At 37.4% G+C, this 21684-nt stretch overlaps 1 protein-coding gene and 1 long non-coding RNA gene across 3 annotated transcripts; one reads left to right on the top strand and one right to left on the bottom strand.

Moving 5' to 3' along the window:
* Positions 1-364: 364 nt before the first annotated feature.
* Positions 365-16724, bottom strand: LOC124859570 (protein-glutamine gamma-glutamyltransferase 5-like). 2 transcript variants are annotated; one of them, XM_047352486.1, is made up of 17 exons: positions 16652-16724; positions 14247-14435; positions 12688-12924; positions 12481-12599; positions 12259-12387; positions 11903-12080; positions 10456-10591; positions 10208-10311; positions 9787-10026; positions 9606-9641; positions 9445-9459; positions 7667-7708; positions 7153-7197; positions 4334-4546; positions 4081-4241; positions 2339-2475; positions 365-1466 (listed from the first exon to the last, which is right to left on the bottom strand). In XM_047352486.1, the coding sequence occupies exons 1-17, from the start codon at positions 16686-16688 to the stop codon at positions 1310-1312; spliced, it is 2175 nt and encodes a 724-aa protein (XP_047208442.1). In that variant the 5' UTR covers positions 16689-16724; the 3' UTR covers positions 365-1309. The 2 variants fall into 2 exon arrangements, with proteins under 2 accessions (XP_047208442.1, XP_047208503.1); XM_047352547.1 differs by lacking the exon at positions 12688-12924.
* LOC124859725 lies at positions 11231-12822 on the top strand. The gene is made up of 3 exons (XR_007036182.1): positions 11231-11475; positions 12254-12407; positions 12497-12822. It is a non-coding gene; the product is annotated as an uncharacterized LOC124859725 (long non-coding RNA).
* Positions 16725-21684: the final 4960 nt, after the last annotated feature.

Genomic DNA, 21684 nt, shown 5'->3' with positions numbered 1-21684 from the left:
GTGGCTATAGGCTGCCTGCTACATTGATTAAAGTTGCTTTGACTGCTGAGTCCTTGGTTTTCACTCCTGGCTGAGTGGACCTGTGTTGCCTGTCATTCTCTTTTTTTCACTTTTTTGCTGTCTAGAAATACAAAATTGCTCTAAAGTAATAGCTTTAAATGTCAGGTAAGTAGGGCGAGTTGCACTACACTTGAAACTTTAGGGTATAGTGTCATCTAGCTGTAAGCATGTAAACTGTAACCAACCTTGCCAGAACAAAAATATTATACCTCTGGCAGACTTTAATGAAAATGTATTTTTATAAAGCCAAAAACTGTATTTATGATAATGAGGCAGGCATCTCTCAAAAGTAAATAAAACCACGTCAAAGGAGTATCCGTTTCTGTTTTATTTAAATTTTATAAAAATGTAAATGTAATGTAAAATGCATGTCAAATATTATTTCTATTCTTCTCAATGATGAAGTTATAAAACCTTTATTAGCATTACAGCCATCACACCTGTCTAATATTTGCTGACTAGCTTTATGCATGCCTCCACTGGTATTTTTGAGGAGTTATGTCCAATTCTCAGAGTTTGGAAGGCCTCCTTATCATCACCCTAATCTTTAGCTCCCTTCACAGAATCTCAGATTCGAGTGAGGGCTTCAAGTCATATAAATGTTTTGGGCATCTCCAAAACATTTATATGACTTCCAGTCACAAAAAAAGATGGTGATAAAATTAAAATATTCATTTAAATGTAAATCTGCCAGGGGTATGAACAATTTTGGTCTTAACTGCATAGTGGTATGAGCAGGATTCCTACACTGTCTGGAAAAAGTGTGGATCAATGTGAAATGGTCTGAAAAGTATGGAAAAAGAAATCTGAGAAATGGAAAAACAAGAGTATTCACAGACACTTATTTCCATCCGTCTCACAAATCAACCATTTCTGGCAAATGAAAAGTGTACAGTACCATTGCTCTGTTTCAAAACTCCTTTCTGAAATAAAAAATTATATTAGAGTCAGCTGATGCATTGTATTTCAGTGGTAACAGTGGTCCATTTATTGTACAAATATCTTGATCTATCAGTGGATTACATGTGCTCATATCTATGGTATGCCTTGTGTAATGTCATAAAAAGCTACACAAATACTACTTATAACATTATATAGAATTTTGTGTTTAAATCAGTGAATTAAGACACTCGAATTTTAATTTAAGTTCAGCTTGGCAAAATAAACATCATATTACAGCATTAAAATAAGCCTTTGTTTACAGCGATGAATAAAATAAGGCTCCAAGACTCTTCAGGGCTCTTCATAGTCATGTCGCCTTAACAGTAACTTTATGGTAGCTCCTGGAAACAGTGAAGGAGTTGTTGCTGTGTGACAAAGTAGCCACCAGTAGTTTAGTTCCATGTGAAGCGGCCATGATGGACACTTTCTTCTCTATCTTCTTTCCTGGCTGAAGGAGACCCACCCTGGGGGATAGAAAGGAGAAGCTTAATCTTCCAATTTCAGCTCGAACACAGACACAGAGTTTATCCCCAGAGCCCCGAAAATCTCCGGAGATCTAATAGTTTAGCTCAAAAACAGGCAGAAACAGCTTCAGAATAATGGGAATATAGTGAGACTTGTGATGTTTCAAAGTGTGCAAAAGGGTCATGTTATACCTCTGTTCTGTCACACTTGTTCAACAGATGAAAACATAAAATATAAGAATATCTGAGAAGCAGACCGTAGAAAATTCTGTCAATCCCTCAATAAATATATCAGATGCATATATCAACATATTTCAGATATAGAAAGTATAAATAATGATCAGATTGTTGTTGTCAACACAGAAAATATTTAAATAACTTTGACAACAAAAAAGCAATTGTAGCCATGCCTGTGCTGCCAATCAAGCAACAGCTTTTCAGGAACGTCCTGAAGTTGTACATCAAGCAAGAATGGGAGAATTAGTGTCCTCAGTTCCCAAACCCTTTTTGAGTGTTGGTAAAAGGAAAGGTGATGTTACAAAATGATAAAGTTTAGCAGTTTGAGCATTAAATATCTTGTCTTTGTAGTGTTTTCAATTGCAAATAGGTTGAACGGGATTTGCCAATTATTGTATTCAGATTTTCTTTACGCTTTACCCAACTTCATTGGAATTGAGGTTGCAATTTAATTGTTTAAGCATTGGTTTCCTATGGAAGAAAAACATTAAAACATACCTGACAAAATTTCCAAACGACTTATCTCACTAAAGAAACCCACTCAAACAAGTAAGATGTGCTTGTCAAGAGTGGACTGTTGTCGGAGACTCTATTTTTAACCCAGTTACTCGATGACTGACTGTGAATAGACCTACCTGGCCTCCTGCTTTCCATATAACAAACCAGATCCCTCCACACTCAGGACAGCTCCAGACAGAGGTCTATCAAGCTGGTTGGTGAAGGTCACATGAGCTGTTTTCTCTTTCTTTATTTGGACACTATCTCCTTCTATCTGCAAAACAGTCACAAATTTCAGGTTACAGACAAGAAGGCCCTGATAAATTGTATGCTCAGTGGAAGCTTATTTTTTGTTTATTATAGAATGTAATATATGATCTGGAAATTAAACAGGAAAATGGACTAGTGTTGTGCACTTAAAGGTAGAAGTAAGGAACAAAAAAAAGAGTGAGACTTTTCTGGTTTTTCACTGTATGCAGTATCAGAAAATACTTTTTTACTGCTTTTGGTAAAACTTAAGCTAATTTTCCAAACAATTGGAGATGATCACACAGTGCCTTGTAAATGTATTTCTACCCCTTGAACTTTTTCACATTTGTTGTCATGCTGCACATACAGTACATCTTACTGCCATTTTATGTCACACACCCACACAATGTTTAGGAATTTTAAACTGGAAGAACAATGATAGTTTTTATGTTTTATTGTTTACAAATAAAATCTAACAATATGTGGAGTGCATTTGTATCCAGCCTCCCTGATTGGCCCCTTTTAGAACCACCTTACGCTGCAGTCACAACTGGGTATGTCTCTACCAGCTTTGCACATACAGAGACTGACAGTTTTGTCCATTTCCCTTTGGAAAATAACTTGAGCTTGATCAGATTAGATGGAGAGTGTTTGTGAACATCATTTTTCAAGTCTTGCCAAGCACATGACCAAGCTTTGATCGAAACCATCCAGTGGTAGATCTGGCTGTATGGTTTTGGGTCTTTAAAGGTGAACCTCTGCCCCAACCTCTGGTCATTTGCAGACTCTTAACAGCCTTTGTTCCAGAATTGCCTTGACCAACTCTGCTTCTCCATCACAGTTGAAGAGCACCACCTTAGCATAATGCTGCTACCACCATATCTCACCGTGGGGATGGTGCATTGAGGGTCATGCACAGTGTTTATAGTTTCCCAAACAGTGTTTTGCGTGCAGACCAAAAAGCTTAATTTTGATGTTTCAGTTGGTTTGTATTTTTGCTATGGATGGGTTTAACATTGTTTGGGATATTGTTTTATAACTCGGTTTTAAACTTCTCCACAGCTATATCATTAACATATCTGATGTGTTCCTTGGTCTACATGATGCTGTTTGTTCAACCCCTTCACAGAGCTGGATGTATACTGAAATTAAATTAGACACAAGTAGACTCTTATTCAAGGCAATTGGTTGCACTGTGATTTATTTAGGAGCATCAGAGTAAAAGGGGGCTGAATATACGTCACATTTTCCAGGTTAATATTTGTAAAAAAAATTGGAAAACTTCATGTTGGCCTATCAGAAAAGGTTTGTGGTTGTAATAGTTCTTTGAAAACTTCTGCAAGACACTTGATCTCATGTGTGTGCACAGACTAAAGTTTGGAAGCTAGATTTGAATCATTGAACCAATACTGACATTAAGTAAGATGAGTATGAAGAAATATGATTTTCGATGTAGAGATAACAAGAGAAAATTGACACTTCTGTGTAGGTCTCCAAACTCAGGGCCATATAAATGGGGAGAAGGTAGTTTGTGATTCTCCATTTGATGTAAGGCAGTGAGACAAAGATATGCCGTTGAATCATGATGCTATGTGAGTTGAAGAGTCTCTAAGGTTGAATGATGTGTTACCTCCAATGTTATTGGTAGACAGTTCATGCAGAATTCTTGTGCAGACAGGATGCATTCATTGGTCATTGAGTCCTGCATTACTACCGCTGCATTCACAACACCATCAACTGCCAAGATGGACTCATAGTCAGAATAAGGGATGTTGTGGTGGAGCGTCAAATCTGAAGGGAGCAAGAAGATGTGGGATAAAGAATAAAGATATTAAAAAATAATATGATAGAAAAAAATAACGAATGTCTTTACACTCAGTCACCTTTATTAGCCTGTATGTGAACTTCTTTTTGTGCTTTCCAAAAGCTCTTCTCTGGGTTGCTGTTGTACTCTTTCAGCTGAGCGCTGACATTTTCCCTCAGGGTCCTTGCCTTGTTTGACCGGTTTGTGACTTTAACACACAAGCGGATGCTCTTTCCTAGTATGGGCAACCCCTCCGTGGTTAAGGACACCTCCAAACTGGGGGACATTTGTCCTATGAAAAATCGATGCATCGTGTTAGGGAAGGGATCATTCAAAACTTGAGGACTTTGTGTGTAATTAAACAAGTGCTGATGTGAAGTGGAAAGCATTTATGCTCAGAAAAAACACAGTGCCAAAAATGAGTGTTTCTTTCAATGTTAGTATTGGCATTAAGTCAGATTACAAGAACTTCAGCAGAATGAACCCTTCTGTCTTTATTATCGGTTACAAGATTGAATTTTATTAAGTACAGTTTTACAATATTTTTTACTTTTAGTTTCAGGTATATTAATGTTTTTAAAGCTTCAATCGGGTTAAGATAGAGAGTAGCCTAGCCTTAACCTGGTGATGTTTAGGCATTGAAACTGCACAGTTAAGATTATTAAAAACAGCAGTAATTAGGTTTATGCATTCCTGCAGCTTAGCCCATCTCACTTACAAAGATATTATATATATTTTACAAATTTGATTTTCTGTTATGTTTGCACCTGCCATCCACACTCAGCTGTTTTTGTGAAACGAAAGAAACAGATTTATTCTCAGTAAGTACACTCAAACAGTCTGGCATTTACAGTAGAGTAGCAGCAAGAACGTCATTATTAATAAAAAGCCATGAAAGCTAAATACAGGGCAATTCTGGAAGAAAACCTTTCAGGGGCTGGGAGAAGACTTGACACTGGGGTAGTATTTACCTTCTGGCTGGAAAATGGCCCTAAACCTGCAATCAAGGTTCTAATGGAAAGGTTTAAATCAAAGCCTATTCATGTGTTGGAATTGGCTAGTCAAAGTCAGTCAGTAAGTCAGTCATTTTCTATATCGCTTCTTCCATAGAGGGTTGCAGGGAAGCTGGTACCTAGCTCCAGCAGTCTATGGGCAGGAGGCGGGGTACACCCTGGACAGGTTACCAGTCCATCGCAGTAGCTAGTCAAAGTCCAGATCTAAATTCAAATAAGAATGTATTAAGGGTGGCTGAGCAGTAGAGCATGGGCCCCATACACAGACAGCTTTCTGGGCTTTGGCAACATTAGGACCTTTGCTGTCTTTTCTACAACTCTTTCTGCCTGTGTCATCTCAGAATATTGTCAATAAAGGCCATTAGAACAAACTGATGTTCACAGGCAGTCTTCGTCAAATTTGACTGAGCCTGAGCCATCTTGCAAGGAAGAATTGGAAAAATTGTTTAGTTTGTAAGTGTGCAAAGCTGGTAGAGATATACTCTAATAGATGTGCAGTTGTAATTACAGAGAGAGGCAATTCTACAAAGTAGTGGCTCAGTGGAGCTGAATACAAATGCACTCCACAGTTGTCTAATTTTTATTGGTAAAGAAATGTAAAAACTCTGTATCTTTTTCCTTTTTCACTTTACATTTATGTTCTATTAGGTATCACACAAAATACATTAGGGTATGTAGTTCTAACATGACAAAATGTGAAAAAATTTAGAGGGTATGAATATTTTTCTAAGACTGTTACTGGGAGCAAAGCGCTACAGAAAGCACAAGCTACAAATGTTTTAGTAGAATAAATAGACCAATTTAGCTATGATCTCAATCTTCTTGCTTTGAATTCTAATGTTGCTAATATGAACTTTAACACCCCCTACTGGCCTAGAGGTTCTATTACATGCTTTATAACTGTAATCCCAGAGACTGTGTAGACAAAGATGCAACACTTCCTACAACAACATACACACACAAACTGAGACAAAAACCATCCCCTCAAAATATATCCAGAGTGGTGTAGCCAAGGACTGAGTTATGTTTTAGATTGAAGCTCTTCATTATTTCCCGATGACATGTCACAATTAAAATGCCTTCCTTGGCAATGACAATGTACTCTTGCAGGAACATTAAATACAAACATTTACATTTTGACAGCTATCTTAAAAAGCCACATTTGTTTTCTTTACACACATGAAAGAATTTTTGTTGAATTATAGAATTTGATAAAAGTATATACATGTAACTTTTCTGGGTATTTAAAGGAATAGGAACAGTATTTCTAATGCATTTGTAAAAAATAACGTGCAACTAATAAAATAACTGCAACTCGTATTTACCTAATTTACACAAAAATTATGATCTTTGAGTAGAGCACCCGCCTACTAAAGACCTGATTGTACAGAGGTCTAAACCAGAGCTGCACAATATATAGCAAAAATCAGTAAAATCAGCGTACACTATATGTATATCGCACATAACTGCTTGAACTGCCATAAATCCTAACTAATTATTTAGGTATTCAGGCTTTGGTATATGTGGTTACACTTGTTGTTTAATGCACCATAAAAATTTTGTAGAGGTAAAGAAATAGTAAAGTTTTAAAGCTTTTTCAATGCCAAATAAGCAGTAAAACCCTTGCTGTTTAGATTGAAATCAAATTTATATATTTTTTTATCTTGGGTCTACATTTGATGTGTTTGCCATGAAAGGAAAACATATCAACACTGTTTAATTATTTGTTTATCGCATCATTCGCCAACACTATCACATATTGCATGTTTTTCTAATGTCGTACAACCCAAACCATTCACTTTGACTTGGGTTGCTTTGCAATAATGCTGTCAATATAGTCATTTGACAGTGTGAGTAGCATGAATGTCTATTTCTTTAGTCTTACCCATATAATTTTCTTCAGAAGAGAGAGAATTACTGGGCCTGTGTTCTGTGAAAAAAAGAGTAAACCCTACACAGTTCCAACATTTTCTGATGAAAATTCTCAACAAACAACACATTTTTTAAATAGACATTGCACAACTCCCAAATTCTTTGATTAGACGTTTGGTGTAAATTAATTAAGAGACTTTCATGTAAAATGTAAAAACATAATCATTCAAAATATTTTGCATTCACTCATTATGAAAGGAATGTTTTAGAAAACAGTTCTTACACATTCATTTTTTTAAGTTTCTTGAGTCTAATAACACAAGTAATATTTATGTCATTAACACCAAAGTTATTGGCTCTCATTGGAGAACACATTTTGTAAAGAGTTATGATATTGAGATCTGAACTATTTACCTTCAATAAGTAACTTTCATTAGAAAACATTTCATACAAAGTTGCTTTGGAAACATTTACCAGTGTAGTTATTTCATAGTTTAAGCAGCATAACTGGGTTTCTAAATTCTTACCACCACGAACATCTGCAGAAAGCATGGAAGTGGCCCTGCATACTGTGAAAAAAAAAAGTTAAAAAGATTGAGCTTCACCCTGCAGCTGCCAGACTGGGTGCAACAGACAAAGTCTTCATTTCATAAGGTGTTGTTTTTGTTAGATATCAAAAATGGTAAATTCAGGTAGTAAAACACCTGCTAGTTGGTTAAAAACAACATCTTTTAGAACTTGATCCTGTCTGTTATAACGAATGATATGACCTCACAATTTGAATGATATGATAGGCCTCATTGTCACATAATTCTTAAGTAAAATAAATTAATAATTATTAAGTCAAATTTAAAAGCACATCCATCAAAAAGGTTTTTGCCTGTATTATTGCAAAATATTGCTAGCACTTACACTGTCTTTAACAGACCTAAGCTGATCTTAATAAAACCTAACTCATATTGTGTGTTTTTAACCAAAAGCACACCTTATACAAGTGCATCCCAGTAAAATATATTATTATTGAATATATTTATTCAGTTCAGTAATTTAATTCAAAAAGTAGAACTCATATATTTTACAGAATAATTACACACAGAGGAATGTCATCTAAGTCCTTTATTTCTGTTAATGCTGATGATTATGGCTTACAACTAATAAAAATCCAAAATTGTGTTTCTCAATAAATTAGAATATTATATTATGAGCAATAAAAAGTATTTTCAACACAGAAATGTTGCCTACTGAAAAGTATGTCCATGTACTGTATTGTTTATCCACTGCGAGAAATGACTGCGTCAGTGTAGCTGAGGTGTTAAGTAAACCCAGGTTGCTTTAATAACAGCCTTCATCTTGTCCGTATCGTTGGTTCTGGTGTCTCATCTTCTTCTTGACAATATAGATTCTCTATGGGGTTTAGATGAGTTTGGTGTGCATTTAAGCACAGTACCACCATGGTCATAGAACTAGCTTTTGGTACTTTTAGCAGTGTGGGCAGGTGCCAAATCCTGCTGAAAAAATAAAATCAGCATCTCCATGAAGCTTTTCAGCAAAGGGAAGCATGAAGTCATCTAAAATGTCCTGGTAAACTGCTGAGCTGACTTTGGACTTGATAAACCGACACCAGCAGATGACACATCTTCCTAAATCATTACTGACTCTGGAAACTTCATTCTGGACTTTAAGCAGCTTGGATTCTGTGCCTCTCCACTCTTGCTCCACACTCTGGGACCTTGATTTCCAAATAAAATGCAAACTTTACTTTCACCTGAAAAGATGACTTTGGACCACTGAGCAACAGTCCAATTCTTTTTCACCTTAGCCTTAGACTCAGCTGATGCTGCCTCTGGTTCAGGAGAAGCTGAACACAACACGTGTGATGGTTGTAGCCCCTGTCCTGGATACATCTATGTGTGGTAGATCTTCAAGTGCCGTCCACATGTTGTGACTGTCCCCCAAGTTCTCGAAGAGGCTTTTCCTCACAACTCTCTCAAGGTTATTGTTACCTCTGTGGCTCGTTAATATGTCTGAATACATCAGTCTGAGAACAACCAGATTCTTTAGCATTAATCTTTGTGGATTACCCTCCTTGTGGATGGGGTCACTGACTGTCTGCTGGACATCGGTCAAGTCCCCTTTTTTCACTTTTGGAATTCAATTACTGTAAAGAATTAGGTTTTCAATTATATTCTAATTTAATTAAAAGACACTTGTACACACAGGTTCTGTGTAAAGATGAAGCTAGCATTGTTATTTTAGAAATATTCAACATATTGACAAGCATTAAAGTGTTTAAATATAACCTTACCCATTCTCTGTGCAGCTGAGGGTGAGCAGGAGAAGAGTTTACACGACGCAAAAACAAGAACAGACAAAGATGAAAATAAAGACATTCAAGAATTTAAAAAGAAGAGAATGCACCTTAGATGCTTATAAATCATGTGTGTTGGTATAGTAACAAATACATACAATATTGAACACATCTCGGGTTCTGTCTCTGCAGTTCTGCAACACAAAAGGCAACAAGAACGATGAAACACATGTTGTGACAAAGACAAAATAAAGCATCTAAGGCATTCTAATTCATTTTTGTCTTTCCTAAATTTGTTTTTAATGATAATACTGAAAAGCATGAATAAGGATTTCTTACTTTTTAAGCCCTTATACGTATTTGTCAGATCGTTTAGACTGTTCAATCCGATGCTTTTGGTGCATATTAGCTGTCCCACAGTCTCGGTGTCCACTTTTTCCCCAACCACAAGTCCGTTATGCATAATCAGACGGCGAACATCCCCATCAACAGATGCGTAGAGGAACGGGGTGTCGTATGGCACACGAAAGCAGTGTTGCCGGATGGCAGCAACCGGGCACGGGCCGCAACGGAATATCCCTATGAGGCAGGATGATTGCTACATTTTAGAGTGCTTAGTCTTCACTTTGGCCTGCTTAATTGAAACATTTTCTCCAGAGGAAAAACATACTTATCTCCTTAATCTACTTAAATTGTTTGTAGGAATGTTTGGGAATTCTGTATCAGGGTCTAACCAAACATAACCTGAGACCAACCCTACCTTCACTCTTCTCTTGGGGTGTTGGGTCCACCACCTGCCAGCCATCAAACTCTGGACTGAGGTCTGACCTCTTCATCCAACACTCCACCCATACATGGAAGTTCCTGCAGGTACACAAACGTGATCACACTCCACAGATAGAAATGCATGGGATGATACAACGAGAGTATCGTCACCTTGTTCAACAAATATATTTCAAATTAAAAAAAAACTGTTACGTTTGCTGTTTCATAGCAAGTGACACTTACCAGATGCTGTCTTTGGACAAGTTAAGTTTCTCCCCGGTGGTTGTGTAGTACTCTTCAATGGTGGTGTTGGCATCAGTGTCATGGGCTGCATTGAAAACGGTCACCACCCTCGAAGGAATCCCCAGAGCTCTCATAACTGGTAAAAAAAAGGTTTTGCTAGAAAAACATCTTTCTTTTGTTTTCAGGAAAGAGGAATGCAGTATGCTTTACTTCACCATTATCTATCGCAGAGACAAAATCTGTATGCAGAAGGCAAAAACAGCTGAGTGCAGAACAAGGATTTTCTAGCCATTTTTGTAAATCAGTGACTAAGTAAATAAAATGCAAAAAGATAAACCATGAGTGTGATCCGATCATCGAGGGATCACACTTCCTATGTTGGAACAGATCTTTACCATGTGTGTGCTGAGGGGTTCATTGGAGTTTGTTTTTCCGTCCACATGCGTTTTGGGAATCTGGAGAATGCTTAAGAGCGTTTACAAGTATAAAGAAGCCAGGATGGGTGCCACGTTTGCCTCAAGTGGAAAATGTTGAAATACCTGGGTGTCTAGGATGAAGGAGGAGGTGGTTAGATGGATTAGGGACTCATATGCAAATGTGACTGATGCTTCATTATGCTGTACAGCAAACACAGCTCAGCCAACAAGCAAAGTTCCCCATTTACTGGTCTTTCTGCATTCCAGGTCTCACTTGGTCATAATTTGAGGATCATGACTGAAAAGCAGGATTCCAGACACAAGCAGCTTGAATGAGCTTCCTGTATAGTGGGGCCGAGCTTACCTTAAGGGAAGGTGAGGAGCTCCTTTATTCGGGGGAATTTGGAGTAGGGCTGCTGCTCTTACGCATTGAAAGGAGTTGGTTGAGATGGGCCAGTTATCTGATCAGGATGCCTCCTCGGCACCTGTCTGGAGGTTTTCCTGGGAGGAACCCGGGGCAGACCCAGAATTGGAGCAATTATATAACTTGGTACCCTCGTGACTCGATATTGTGACCTGAGATGCATCTAATGATGGCTTAAAGGTATCAACCCCTTTTTGGTGTGATGTGTGAGTTTACATGTTTTTATTGTTCTCTTAGGTTTCTCCTACGAGGAGGTGACACCATCATGTCCACAAAGAAAAGCCTTTGACTACAAGGCTGACAAGAAGCATTGTCTTGACTATAAAACACTGATAGTTATTATTCCAGAAGTCAAGTTTATTTATATAGCGCTTTTCAGCAACAAGACACTCAAGGCGCTGCACACAAGGAAAAACATTACAATGATACAGAAAATCAAACAACAGAGGTAATTAAAAAAGTAAAGAGAATAGAATAATCTATTATTATACACTCTAAACAAATACGTTTTTAATCTTGATTTAAAGCAACTTGGGGTTTCAGCACTTTTACAGTTTTCTGGAAGTTTATTCCAGATTAGTGGAGCATAAGAACTAAAAGCTGCTACCTGTGCAGAGGACCGATGCAAAGACCCAGCACTGCCCATAGCGCACAGGCTTGAATTTGGATAAGAGCCACTGGCGGAGGATATCAGCACTGCCGGTCCAATCTGTTGGCTTGACACCATCATGGTACTCATTTGTCCATCTTCCAAGCAGAATTCCCAAATCATCATTGCAGTTTACCTTTGACAGGAAGAGACACATTACCTAACTTTCTATAAAGCTTCACAGCAATTGTTTGAGTATAGGTTTTTGATCATATTTTGTTATAAATACAATTAACTTATAAGGAGATACTGCACAGGTTTGTATGATAAATTCCATTTATTGTTAATAATAATGTACTTTTTTTTTAGCTTACCATGGCACAGATGACCAAAGAGAGGTAAACAGGGTCTGCTCGTGAGATGTAGTCTCTGTCGCTGTCACGTAGGTGCTGTGGGCTGATTTGCAGTAGCGTCAGACATGCCTCCAGGACTCCAGGCTCGTACTGCTCAAATCCAAATGCAGGTTAAGTTTTATTAATCATTTTCTGCAAATAAAGTTGTGAATCCTTTTTCTTATTGTTGTGTGTGTTCCCCACCTGACCAAATGACCAGGGCCGACTCTGAACATTTGCTGAAGTGCCACAATACACCAATCCAAAATCACTCTTGACATACTCCTCTATCTGCGCTTCCTGTGGCATGTATACTGGATCATCTGAAATGCAATTGAGGGAGAGGGGAACATCTTCAACAACATAAAAGCAAAGGTGGGAAAAGGAATTGGAAAAATAACACAGACTCACATCGCAGCCAAGGATTGCAGAGCAGCGCAAATGCTCCCACTGAGTAAATACGTTTGTCCCAGAGTGTCTCTATTTGAACCAGGAGCTCATAGACACCCACCGCAGACAGAACCGGGGAGCAGATGTGGACGATGACTGAATGAGCATGTCTCTCTCTGGAATAAACTTTAGCCGACCATTTGTGGAGGTTTGAACATTGATCTGAGAACAAAACTGGGATGCTCCGTGCCAGATTCCCTGCACACAGAAAAACACTCTTCTTTGAGCTTTTAGTAAGACTGTGTTGAATTACATTCCTTTTAAATTTAAATAAATGTCTAATAAATATTTTTTTTCTGCTTCAGCCTTACTCTGGTATGAATATAATCTGCAACCACAGAGAAACTGCTCTGTAATTTCTGCGTTTATGCCGCTGGGACAGAAGCTGAATAGTTCTTCCTAAACAATGGGACAAAATTGCGACCGGTTTGTTGGGTTAAGTCAAAAATAGATGAACAGAAAATGATTTTGGTTAAAATTTCCAGAGATTTTTCATAAAGTTTTTGTCCCATGTAATTTATCACCACCAAATGAATATAGATGAATAGGAACTGAAAAAATAAATATAAATCTATATTTTTAGTGAGTTTGGAGGAGGATAAGAACTAAAATAAATTGGTGGATTTTATTACCATATATGGGCAGCGATGTCGCAGGTGCAAACTGAGGAGTGGAGGGTGACACAAAATGAGATAACAGGCCAGTTTCTCATCGCTTTCTACCAGGGGTTTTATGTTTTTATTATTATAAGCAGAAAAAAATTAATGAAACCATATTTGAATTTCTTCTCATCTGTTATTGAACGCAAAACAGAGGCTGTTTTCCAATTTAACATCTTGTAATGCAAAATTGGAATCAAAAACCCACGTTTCTTTGTTTTCATGACTGGTTTCCGATCCGAAAACCAGGTCACCAAAACATGCACACTGGAGAACCAGTTTGTCTACTTAATATCCCTCTTCTACCTGCTAAGTAGCCAGAAACATCATCAGGTTGTCTTTTCATATCTGAATTGATGCAGGAGTTAAATAAAGTGTATTCAGTTGAACATAATCAGTACTAATTTAGTATTCCAGGTTATGGGTTATTCTCTTCAGCCCACAGACATTTGTGACTTTCAGATATGGTTGGGGTCGTAAACCTAACCCATAATGTCGGGTCATGACAACAATCCAACTTTATTTCGATAAAAGGACTGCGTTAGCAAACTGACACAAATGTGGTTGTTTTTAACCCAGCAGTTTTCAGAATGTATAAAGAGTGTAAGGCAACATGTTCAACCAAATGTTGAAAGGTTGACTTTTTTCAGTTATAAAAGTGGCTGATTTTAATTTAAAACTAAAAACTTAGTAAAACATGGATAAAAAATTGTGATAAAACCTTTAAACTGAATTAAATGAGGGGAATTTAATATCCTCAGTGAAATATATTATTTATCAGTATGATTGAGTATCAGCAGGACTTTTAATTTGATCATTTGTAGAGTTGTGTTTTGACTGCTTTGCTTCTGTCGCTCATACCTAAGCGGACCAGCAGCACCACCCTGTCAGTGTGAGGATTCCATGCCCGACCGCCAAACAGCAGAGTTAGTTTGAATGGTTTTCCTCGTCGTACCACCAGTCGAGTTTCACTTAGCTCCTGGGTCTCATGGGAAATGTGGTTTTCTTTCATTTCAAAGTTCACCATCCTCAGTCGAAAGTTGCCCGAACCTGTAAAGATAGATTGTGATGCTTTTAATGTTAATATTATTTCAAACGCTGCCTGAACTGCCACGTGTGTCTGTTGTTTTATCTGGTTTGCACAAAATAGTAACGGGTCTGCACCCAGTAGGCAAGGCAAGTTTATTTATATAGCACACTTCAGTAGCAAGACAATTCAAAGTGCTTCACATGGAGGAAAAAAAATAAAAAAATAAGTAACAACAAGCAAAGTACATTACAGTGACATAAAGATTATTACAAAAATAAAGAGAATAGAATAATGGATAAGAAAATGAAAGGATAATTGGACTGAAAACTTAACTAATAAAGTTTAGATATCACAGTCAAAGGCCACTCTAAACAAATACGTTTTTAATCTTGATTTTCTTGTGAACTCAACCCGTTTTTTTCTTCCACATAACATAATTAGGACGAATGCAACCGAACAGGAACGTCTGGGAAAAAAGCTAAAACAAGCAACTCTTCCAACAAGAACCAAACAAACTGTATGTTCAAGAAAAGCAATGAAGGCCAGCATTCCTCAAAGTACTCTGGAAAATCATTGAAACTGAATTATGCTCTTCATGCCAGTGCAAGGAGCTCCAGGGTACTTCATACAGTGTCTACATATAAACACGGGTTTAGGTGCATGTGTGCATGTTTGCCCATTTTTTTCTTGGCTTTTTTAGACTTCCCTAAGAAGTGAACACATGCAGCATATTACTCAGTTTTCCAGGGAAGGTTGTAATGTGTAATAATCTACATTAAATTACGTTAAAACTCTAATTTTATCAAACGTTTATCAGTTTCTTTCTTTCTTTAAAATTTTATCTGAAGGTTTTACACATAATACAATTAAATTTTTTTTATTTTGGAAGAGAGTAAAAGGACAAATGTATAAGAAGGAAAACCATCTGCAGCCCATGGAATGATTTTGTGTGGCCCCACTGCCAGCAAAGCCAGTTGACACAGATGACCACTTGTTTAATTTTTTTAGAGCAACACGTTTATTGACAAATTAAAATGTTCTTCACATGGAAAATGTTACTTTACAATACTACACCTGACATTTTCTTTTCAAAATCTCAACTAATAGAAAAATACTACGTTGGTATTTACTGCTGTTACTACTGATTTGGTGGCCCCCTGAGTTATGTATTGGGATTTTGACAGTGAGTGAGTGGCTTTTCTAGGGTTTCCTTAGTGCAAGATAATAATCTGTAGCACAGAGATGTTCAAAGTGCGGCCTGGGGACCATCTGCAGCCCTTGGAATGATTTTGTAAGGCCCATCTGCCAGCAATTGATAAATGGTACAAATCTGGCCTGCCAGCACAGCCAGTTGATGCAAATGACTACTTGTTTAATTTCTTTAAAGCAAAAAATGTATTGACAAATTAAAATTTTACCATGGAACATGTAGGATAAAAGACAAAATATTTCTCTTTTAGGACATCTTACTTTCCTAGAGAGTAGGACCACACACATCCACGGACTTGTACTCAAAGGCAGACTTGGGAACACTCATTCATTAAAATAGGATAAATATAGCAAACGTTTTGAAAGAAAGCGTGACTAATATAAGATTCTTCTTACTGAGAATAGACAGAAAAAATGTTTAGAGAACAAGGAAACAAAGGAAACAGTATACTTTTATGTTTTGGATCTAGAATGATTTGAAGATCCCTTTTCTAGACAAAACTCTAACAAATTTGTTTTATTAAAATGCTTAAGAAATCACAATAAACGTATTTTTGCATTTCAAGTTTAAAAAAAAATAATTTTTGCAGGTCTTAAGTACTTTTTTAACAACTGTTTAAAAACATTCTCCAGGTAATACTGAGGGAATTTCTCAGCCAAAATAACTCAATTTAAATTTATATAGCGCTTTTCAGCAACAAGGCACCCAAGGCGCTGATTAGTTTTCCATGCAGTACGTGTAACAGATTTACCCTTCTGTTACCAGTGTTTTAGTCTAAAAATGGGCATGACACTAAACTGGAGTGGTAAAATACCTCGGCAGGAATAAAATCAATGTCACACCCTTCGTCTCACACACTCACACTCACACACACACACACACATACACACACACCCCTACAAACATCTATAAACACCTGCATGAGAGAAAGGTCAGCAGAGTTGTTATAAAAGTAAAAAACATGAATTAATAGAATAACTTGCAGTTAGCAGCTTGAGTTACCCCTGATTTTCTGCATTTACTCACCGCCATTGCTGTACATTGCTTGTTGCTTGTAGTCCATGATCTGCAGGAGTCACAAGTGAGTGAAGGAATGATGAGCGTGCACCACCTTTTCACTTATAAAACCTTCCCCGTCTCACTCTCCTTGTGATCATGCCTCAACCAATGGGTAAGAGGCAGAGTACGTCCTGGACAGGTTCTGAGTCGGACTGATCTCTAAACAATGGTTTTATGAGCCTGTGTTATTATGATGTGTCAACTAGATCTGAGGTTCCAAAAGTAGGGGCCAGAATCCTATGTGAAAATGTGAGGTTGCTTAGAAGATCCAGAAAAATAGCTGTCCCACAAGATGAAAGCATGAAATATAAATGAAGGAAAATACTATGTTTTGTTTCTGAAGGTGTTTGTGTTCTCATAATAAGACCCTAATCTTCTATACCATCGTTATTACATGGATCCAAATCTGAAATATTTGCTAACTGAGGTAAACCACTGAAGTTGGACACAAATTTCAAGATTACATTTAAAAGAAATATTTAGTGTGCTTGCAAAAGTATAATTACCCCTTGTTTTGCCGCAGATTCTCAACTAGGTTTACATGAATACGCTTTTATATAAACGATTCTATTGTAGCTCTGGCTGTATGTTTAGCCTGCTAGAAGGTGTGTTTCTCCCACAGTTTTACATCCTTTCAACTCTGACCATCTACCTGTTGTTGGAAAATAAAAAGTTTGTTCATGGAGGTGTGCAGGGTTACTTTTCCACCACACATTGCATTTTGCACATAGGCCTAAAATAATTATAATTTCTCCATTGAGAGATCGATAGAGTCTAAATTATTATTATACCCTATCCCAACAACTACTGTATTGAGTGGTGTAGGCATCTGATTTAAGCTCAGCTTCTAGAGAAATTGAATGTTTTTCTCCTTATTTACAGGCACACCTTATTCTGACAAACATAATAATCATGAATGCCGGTAATATGGATGCTTCACCTCAAAAGGCATAAAACATTTTGAAACACCTGGACTAATCATCTAAATGATGTGGAATTGTGTGAATCACAACAGGAGTTAGAAGTGACAGCTTGTTAGTAGTGACTTTGTGCTCAGAGCACATGATATAGCCTCTTGTGAAATATCAGGACACTGTTACAATGAATATGCTCTTGCAAATAGTTTTGAATGTTGTTCCAGAGAAACCACTTATGGGTTTGACAGGGCCTGAGGACAACATTGTGTCATAATTTGTGACACCATTTTCAGGAAAGTGTTTAAAGCTATGGCACATGAGAATACACTTATACTGTAAATGTTATGAACCTGCCATAATGTTTTCTGATTTGGAGATATCATTTATCTACGATTGTTAAGAGTTGCATTTTACAAGAATGCAACGATTTGTTGCTGGTGTAAATAACATGATGTGATTCAATGATAATCTTGTGATGATCTGATCTTACATACAGTTGCATCTCAGTAAAGTGAAATATCATCAAGTTAATTTATTTCTCTAATTCAATTTAAAAAGTATCACCTGTTTATCATATAGATTCATTGAGCGCCATATTATTTAATCAAAACCTTTAATTCTGATCATTTTGATGATTAAATCTCTCAGCTAATCCAAACCCAAAATTCAGTTAAAACTGGTGTGATGTGAGCTCGCTTTCTGTTGCTCGTCAGCATTCTTGCAGCTGAGTTGTAATGGAGCTGACATTCTTTTAGGAAGACCAGACAGAAAGCAGAACTTTGCAATAGTCAATTGTACAAGTTATAGAAATGTGAAATAGAGTCTCTGCATTGGAGAAGGAGAAAATAGGACGATCTATGACTGATGATAAAATGTATTTCTGCAGACATTTTAATATAGTTTGAGAATCTTACTATATCAAAAATGATCATCTATTACCTTATATCTTATTCAGGATACACTAATGAGCACACCAGCAATTACTCCTCTAAACGACTCAGAAAAATACAAAATAATAAGAAAACATAATGTTTAGTCTTCCTTAGTAAAAGTCCTGGACTGAAATGCTAATAAGATCTCAAACATGACGTTCATGTTCGAAGAACAATTCTGCAAAGAAGAGGGGGTTAAAACTCCTGCACGGGGATGTAAAAGACTCAAACTTGGGTAGCTTTTTACTTTAATAAATGAAATGATCACTTAAAAACTGCTTTTTGCTTTTACTCTGGTTACTTTTGTCAGATGTTAAATTTTGTTTCATGATTTAAGACATTTAGGTATGACGAAAAAGCAGAACAAAAAAAAAAAAAGTGACGTTACGAGGCAAATGATTTTCAGAGCACTGTTCTTTTACTAAAAATCTGTTTATTGCATTTTTAGATGTTTCATACAGTCAACACATCCTACACAAAAACTAATAAACAACAAAACCCTCAGACAGACAAGTAACAGTAAGACCGTGTGTGCTTCGTTTGTTACATCAAGGCGATATATTTAAAATCTAGTCCAAAGGCCTGAGTAGATGTCCATCTGGGAGGTCACCACCCGGTGTATAGGGAACAGATAGTATGAGTTTTGTAACTATGCCCCTATCAAATATTTGTAATTTAACAACAAATCAATTTCTTACCTTGGTCTTAATGGCCATAAGAATTAGGTACATGTGGGGTATTTTGGCTTTTACATAAAAAACCTAAATAAACAATTCACTTTGTCTTATTTTTACATTATTAAATAACATACCCATAACAATTAGAATCAGAATAAGGGATATGTATCATCTATTGTCTTTTTACATTTTAAAAACAACAAAAATGCCCCCATATGTTTTTGAATGTTGAGTATTCACCCTTAAACAGTTTCTCCAGAGCTAAGGAATCATGATGCACCAGTTTTCTAATTAACCTTCCTTAGTTTAGTAAAAACAATTCCCCAAATAGATGGTTTATGGCACAAATTTGCTTCTAATATTTGTAATTACATCTGAAATGTCTTTCCAAAAAGAAACATGATTTCCGTAAACACTGAGTCACTGTGACCCTTACACCCCACGCTTAAAACATCTGTCTGGGATACTAGGATCAGATAGTAGTCAGTGATGTTCTATGTTTCACAATGTGCCCTGACCTGACGCTATAAATTATGCTATCTCAGCTCCATCCAGTCTTTTTTGTTGCTCCCATCTACTAATTTGCTCTGCTTTTGATGCGCCACCATGATGTTAGACATCCAGAAGCTGTAGTCAAAACATAAACTTTTGTTACACAGAACAGTCTTTTAGACTCCCAACAATTTGGTGTTTTTTGATTAACATGCATTTTGACATCTGCAGATGAACAAACATTGAATATGATTTAACAAAAAGCACCAGAAGATACAGGGGTTGGACAATGAAACTGAAAGACCTGGTTTTAGACCACAATCATTTATTAGTATGGTGTAGGGCCTCCTTTTGCGGCCAATACAGCATCAATTCGTCTTGGGAATGACATATACAAGTCCTGCACAGTGGTCAGCGGGATTTTAAGCCATTCTTCTTGCAGGATAGTGGCCAGGTCACTACGTGATACTGGTGGAGGAAAACGTTTCCTGACTCGCTCCTCCAAAACACCCCAAAGTGGCTCAATAATATTTAGATCCGGTGACTGTGCAGGCCATGGGAGATGTTCAACTTCACTTTCATGTTCATCAAACCAATCTTTCACCAGTCTTGCTGTGTGTATTGGTGCATTGTCATCCTGATACACTGCACCGCCTTCAGGATACAATGTTTGAACCATTGGATGCACATGGTCCTCAAGAATGGCTCGGTAGTCCTTGACAATGACGCACCCATCTAGCACAAGTATTGGGCCAAGAGAATGCCATGATATGGCAGCCCAAACCATCACTGATCCACCCCCATGCTTCACTCTGGGCATGCAACAGTCTGGGTGGTACGCTTCTTTGGGGCTTCTCCACACCGTAACTTTCCCGGAAAACAGTAAAGGTGGACTCATCAGAGAACAATACATGTTTCACATTGTCCACAGCCCAAGATTTGCATTCCTTGCACCATTGAAACCGATGTTTGGCATTGGCATGAGTGACCAAAGTTTTGGCTTATAGCAGCCCGGCCGTGTATATTGACCATGTGGAGCTCCCGACGGACAGTTCTGGTGGAAACAGGAGAGTTGAGGTGCACATTTAATTCTGCCGTGATTTGGGCAGCCGTGGTTTTATGTTTTTTGGATACAATCCGGGTTAGCACCCGAACATCCCTTTCAGACAGCTTCCTCTTGCGTCCACAGTTAATCCTGTTGGATGTGGTTCGTCCTTCTTGGTGGTATGCTGACATTACCATGGATACCGTGGCTCTTGATACATCACAAAGACTTGCTGTCTTGGTCACAGATGCGCCAGCAAGACGTGCACCAACAATTTGTCCTCTTTTGAACTCTGGTATGTCACCCATAATGTTGTGTGCATTTCAATATTTTGAGCAAAACTGTGCTCTTACCCTGCTAATTGAACCTTCACACTCTACTCTTACTGGTGCAATGTGCAATCAATGAAGACTGGCTACCAGGCTGGTCCAATTTAGCCATAAAACCTCCCACACTAAAATGACAGGTGTTTCAGTTTCATTGTCCAACCCTTGTACTTTCCACCATTATTGGCACAGCTTCTTAAGATTTGTAAAAGCCATAAAAATAATAGTTTTTATTGCAGCATTATCGGTTCAATAAGCATTGTGATTTAATAACAAGCTTGAAGTGTATGAATAAATAGCTTTTTTTTTTTTTTGCTGAAAAATAAATAGGTTTTTTAGAAGTGGGAGAATATGCTGCTGCAATAAAACATGAAATGGCATGGATTTAAATGGTGTGTTTAGGGTGATGTGTCCGTTTGTCTTCACATATGTTTTGCTTGTAGGCCAAAAACTTTACAGTTGTTCTTGTTTGACCAGAGGACCTTCTTCCAAATGTTTGCTTTATGTCCTACATGAATTGTAGTAAGATGCAAATGAGACCTGAGATTTACAGAGCGCATGACTTATGATCTCAAGAAATTATACCACCTGAAGTGTGGATCACTGTAACT

The sequence above is a fragment of the Girardinichthys multiradiatus genome, chromosome 1 (genome assembly GCF_021462225.1).
Source record: "Girardinichthys multiradiatus isolate DD_20200921_A chromosome 1, DD_fGirMul_XY1, whole genome shotgun sequence".
Taxonomy (NCBI): domain Eukaryota; kingdom Metazoa; phylum Chordata; class Actinopteri; order Cyprinodontiformes; family Goodeidae; genus Girardinichthys; species Girardinichthys multiradiatus.
This window is presented reverse-complemented; position numbering and strand designations above follow the sequence as displayed.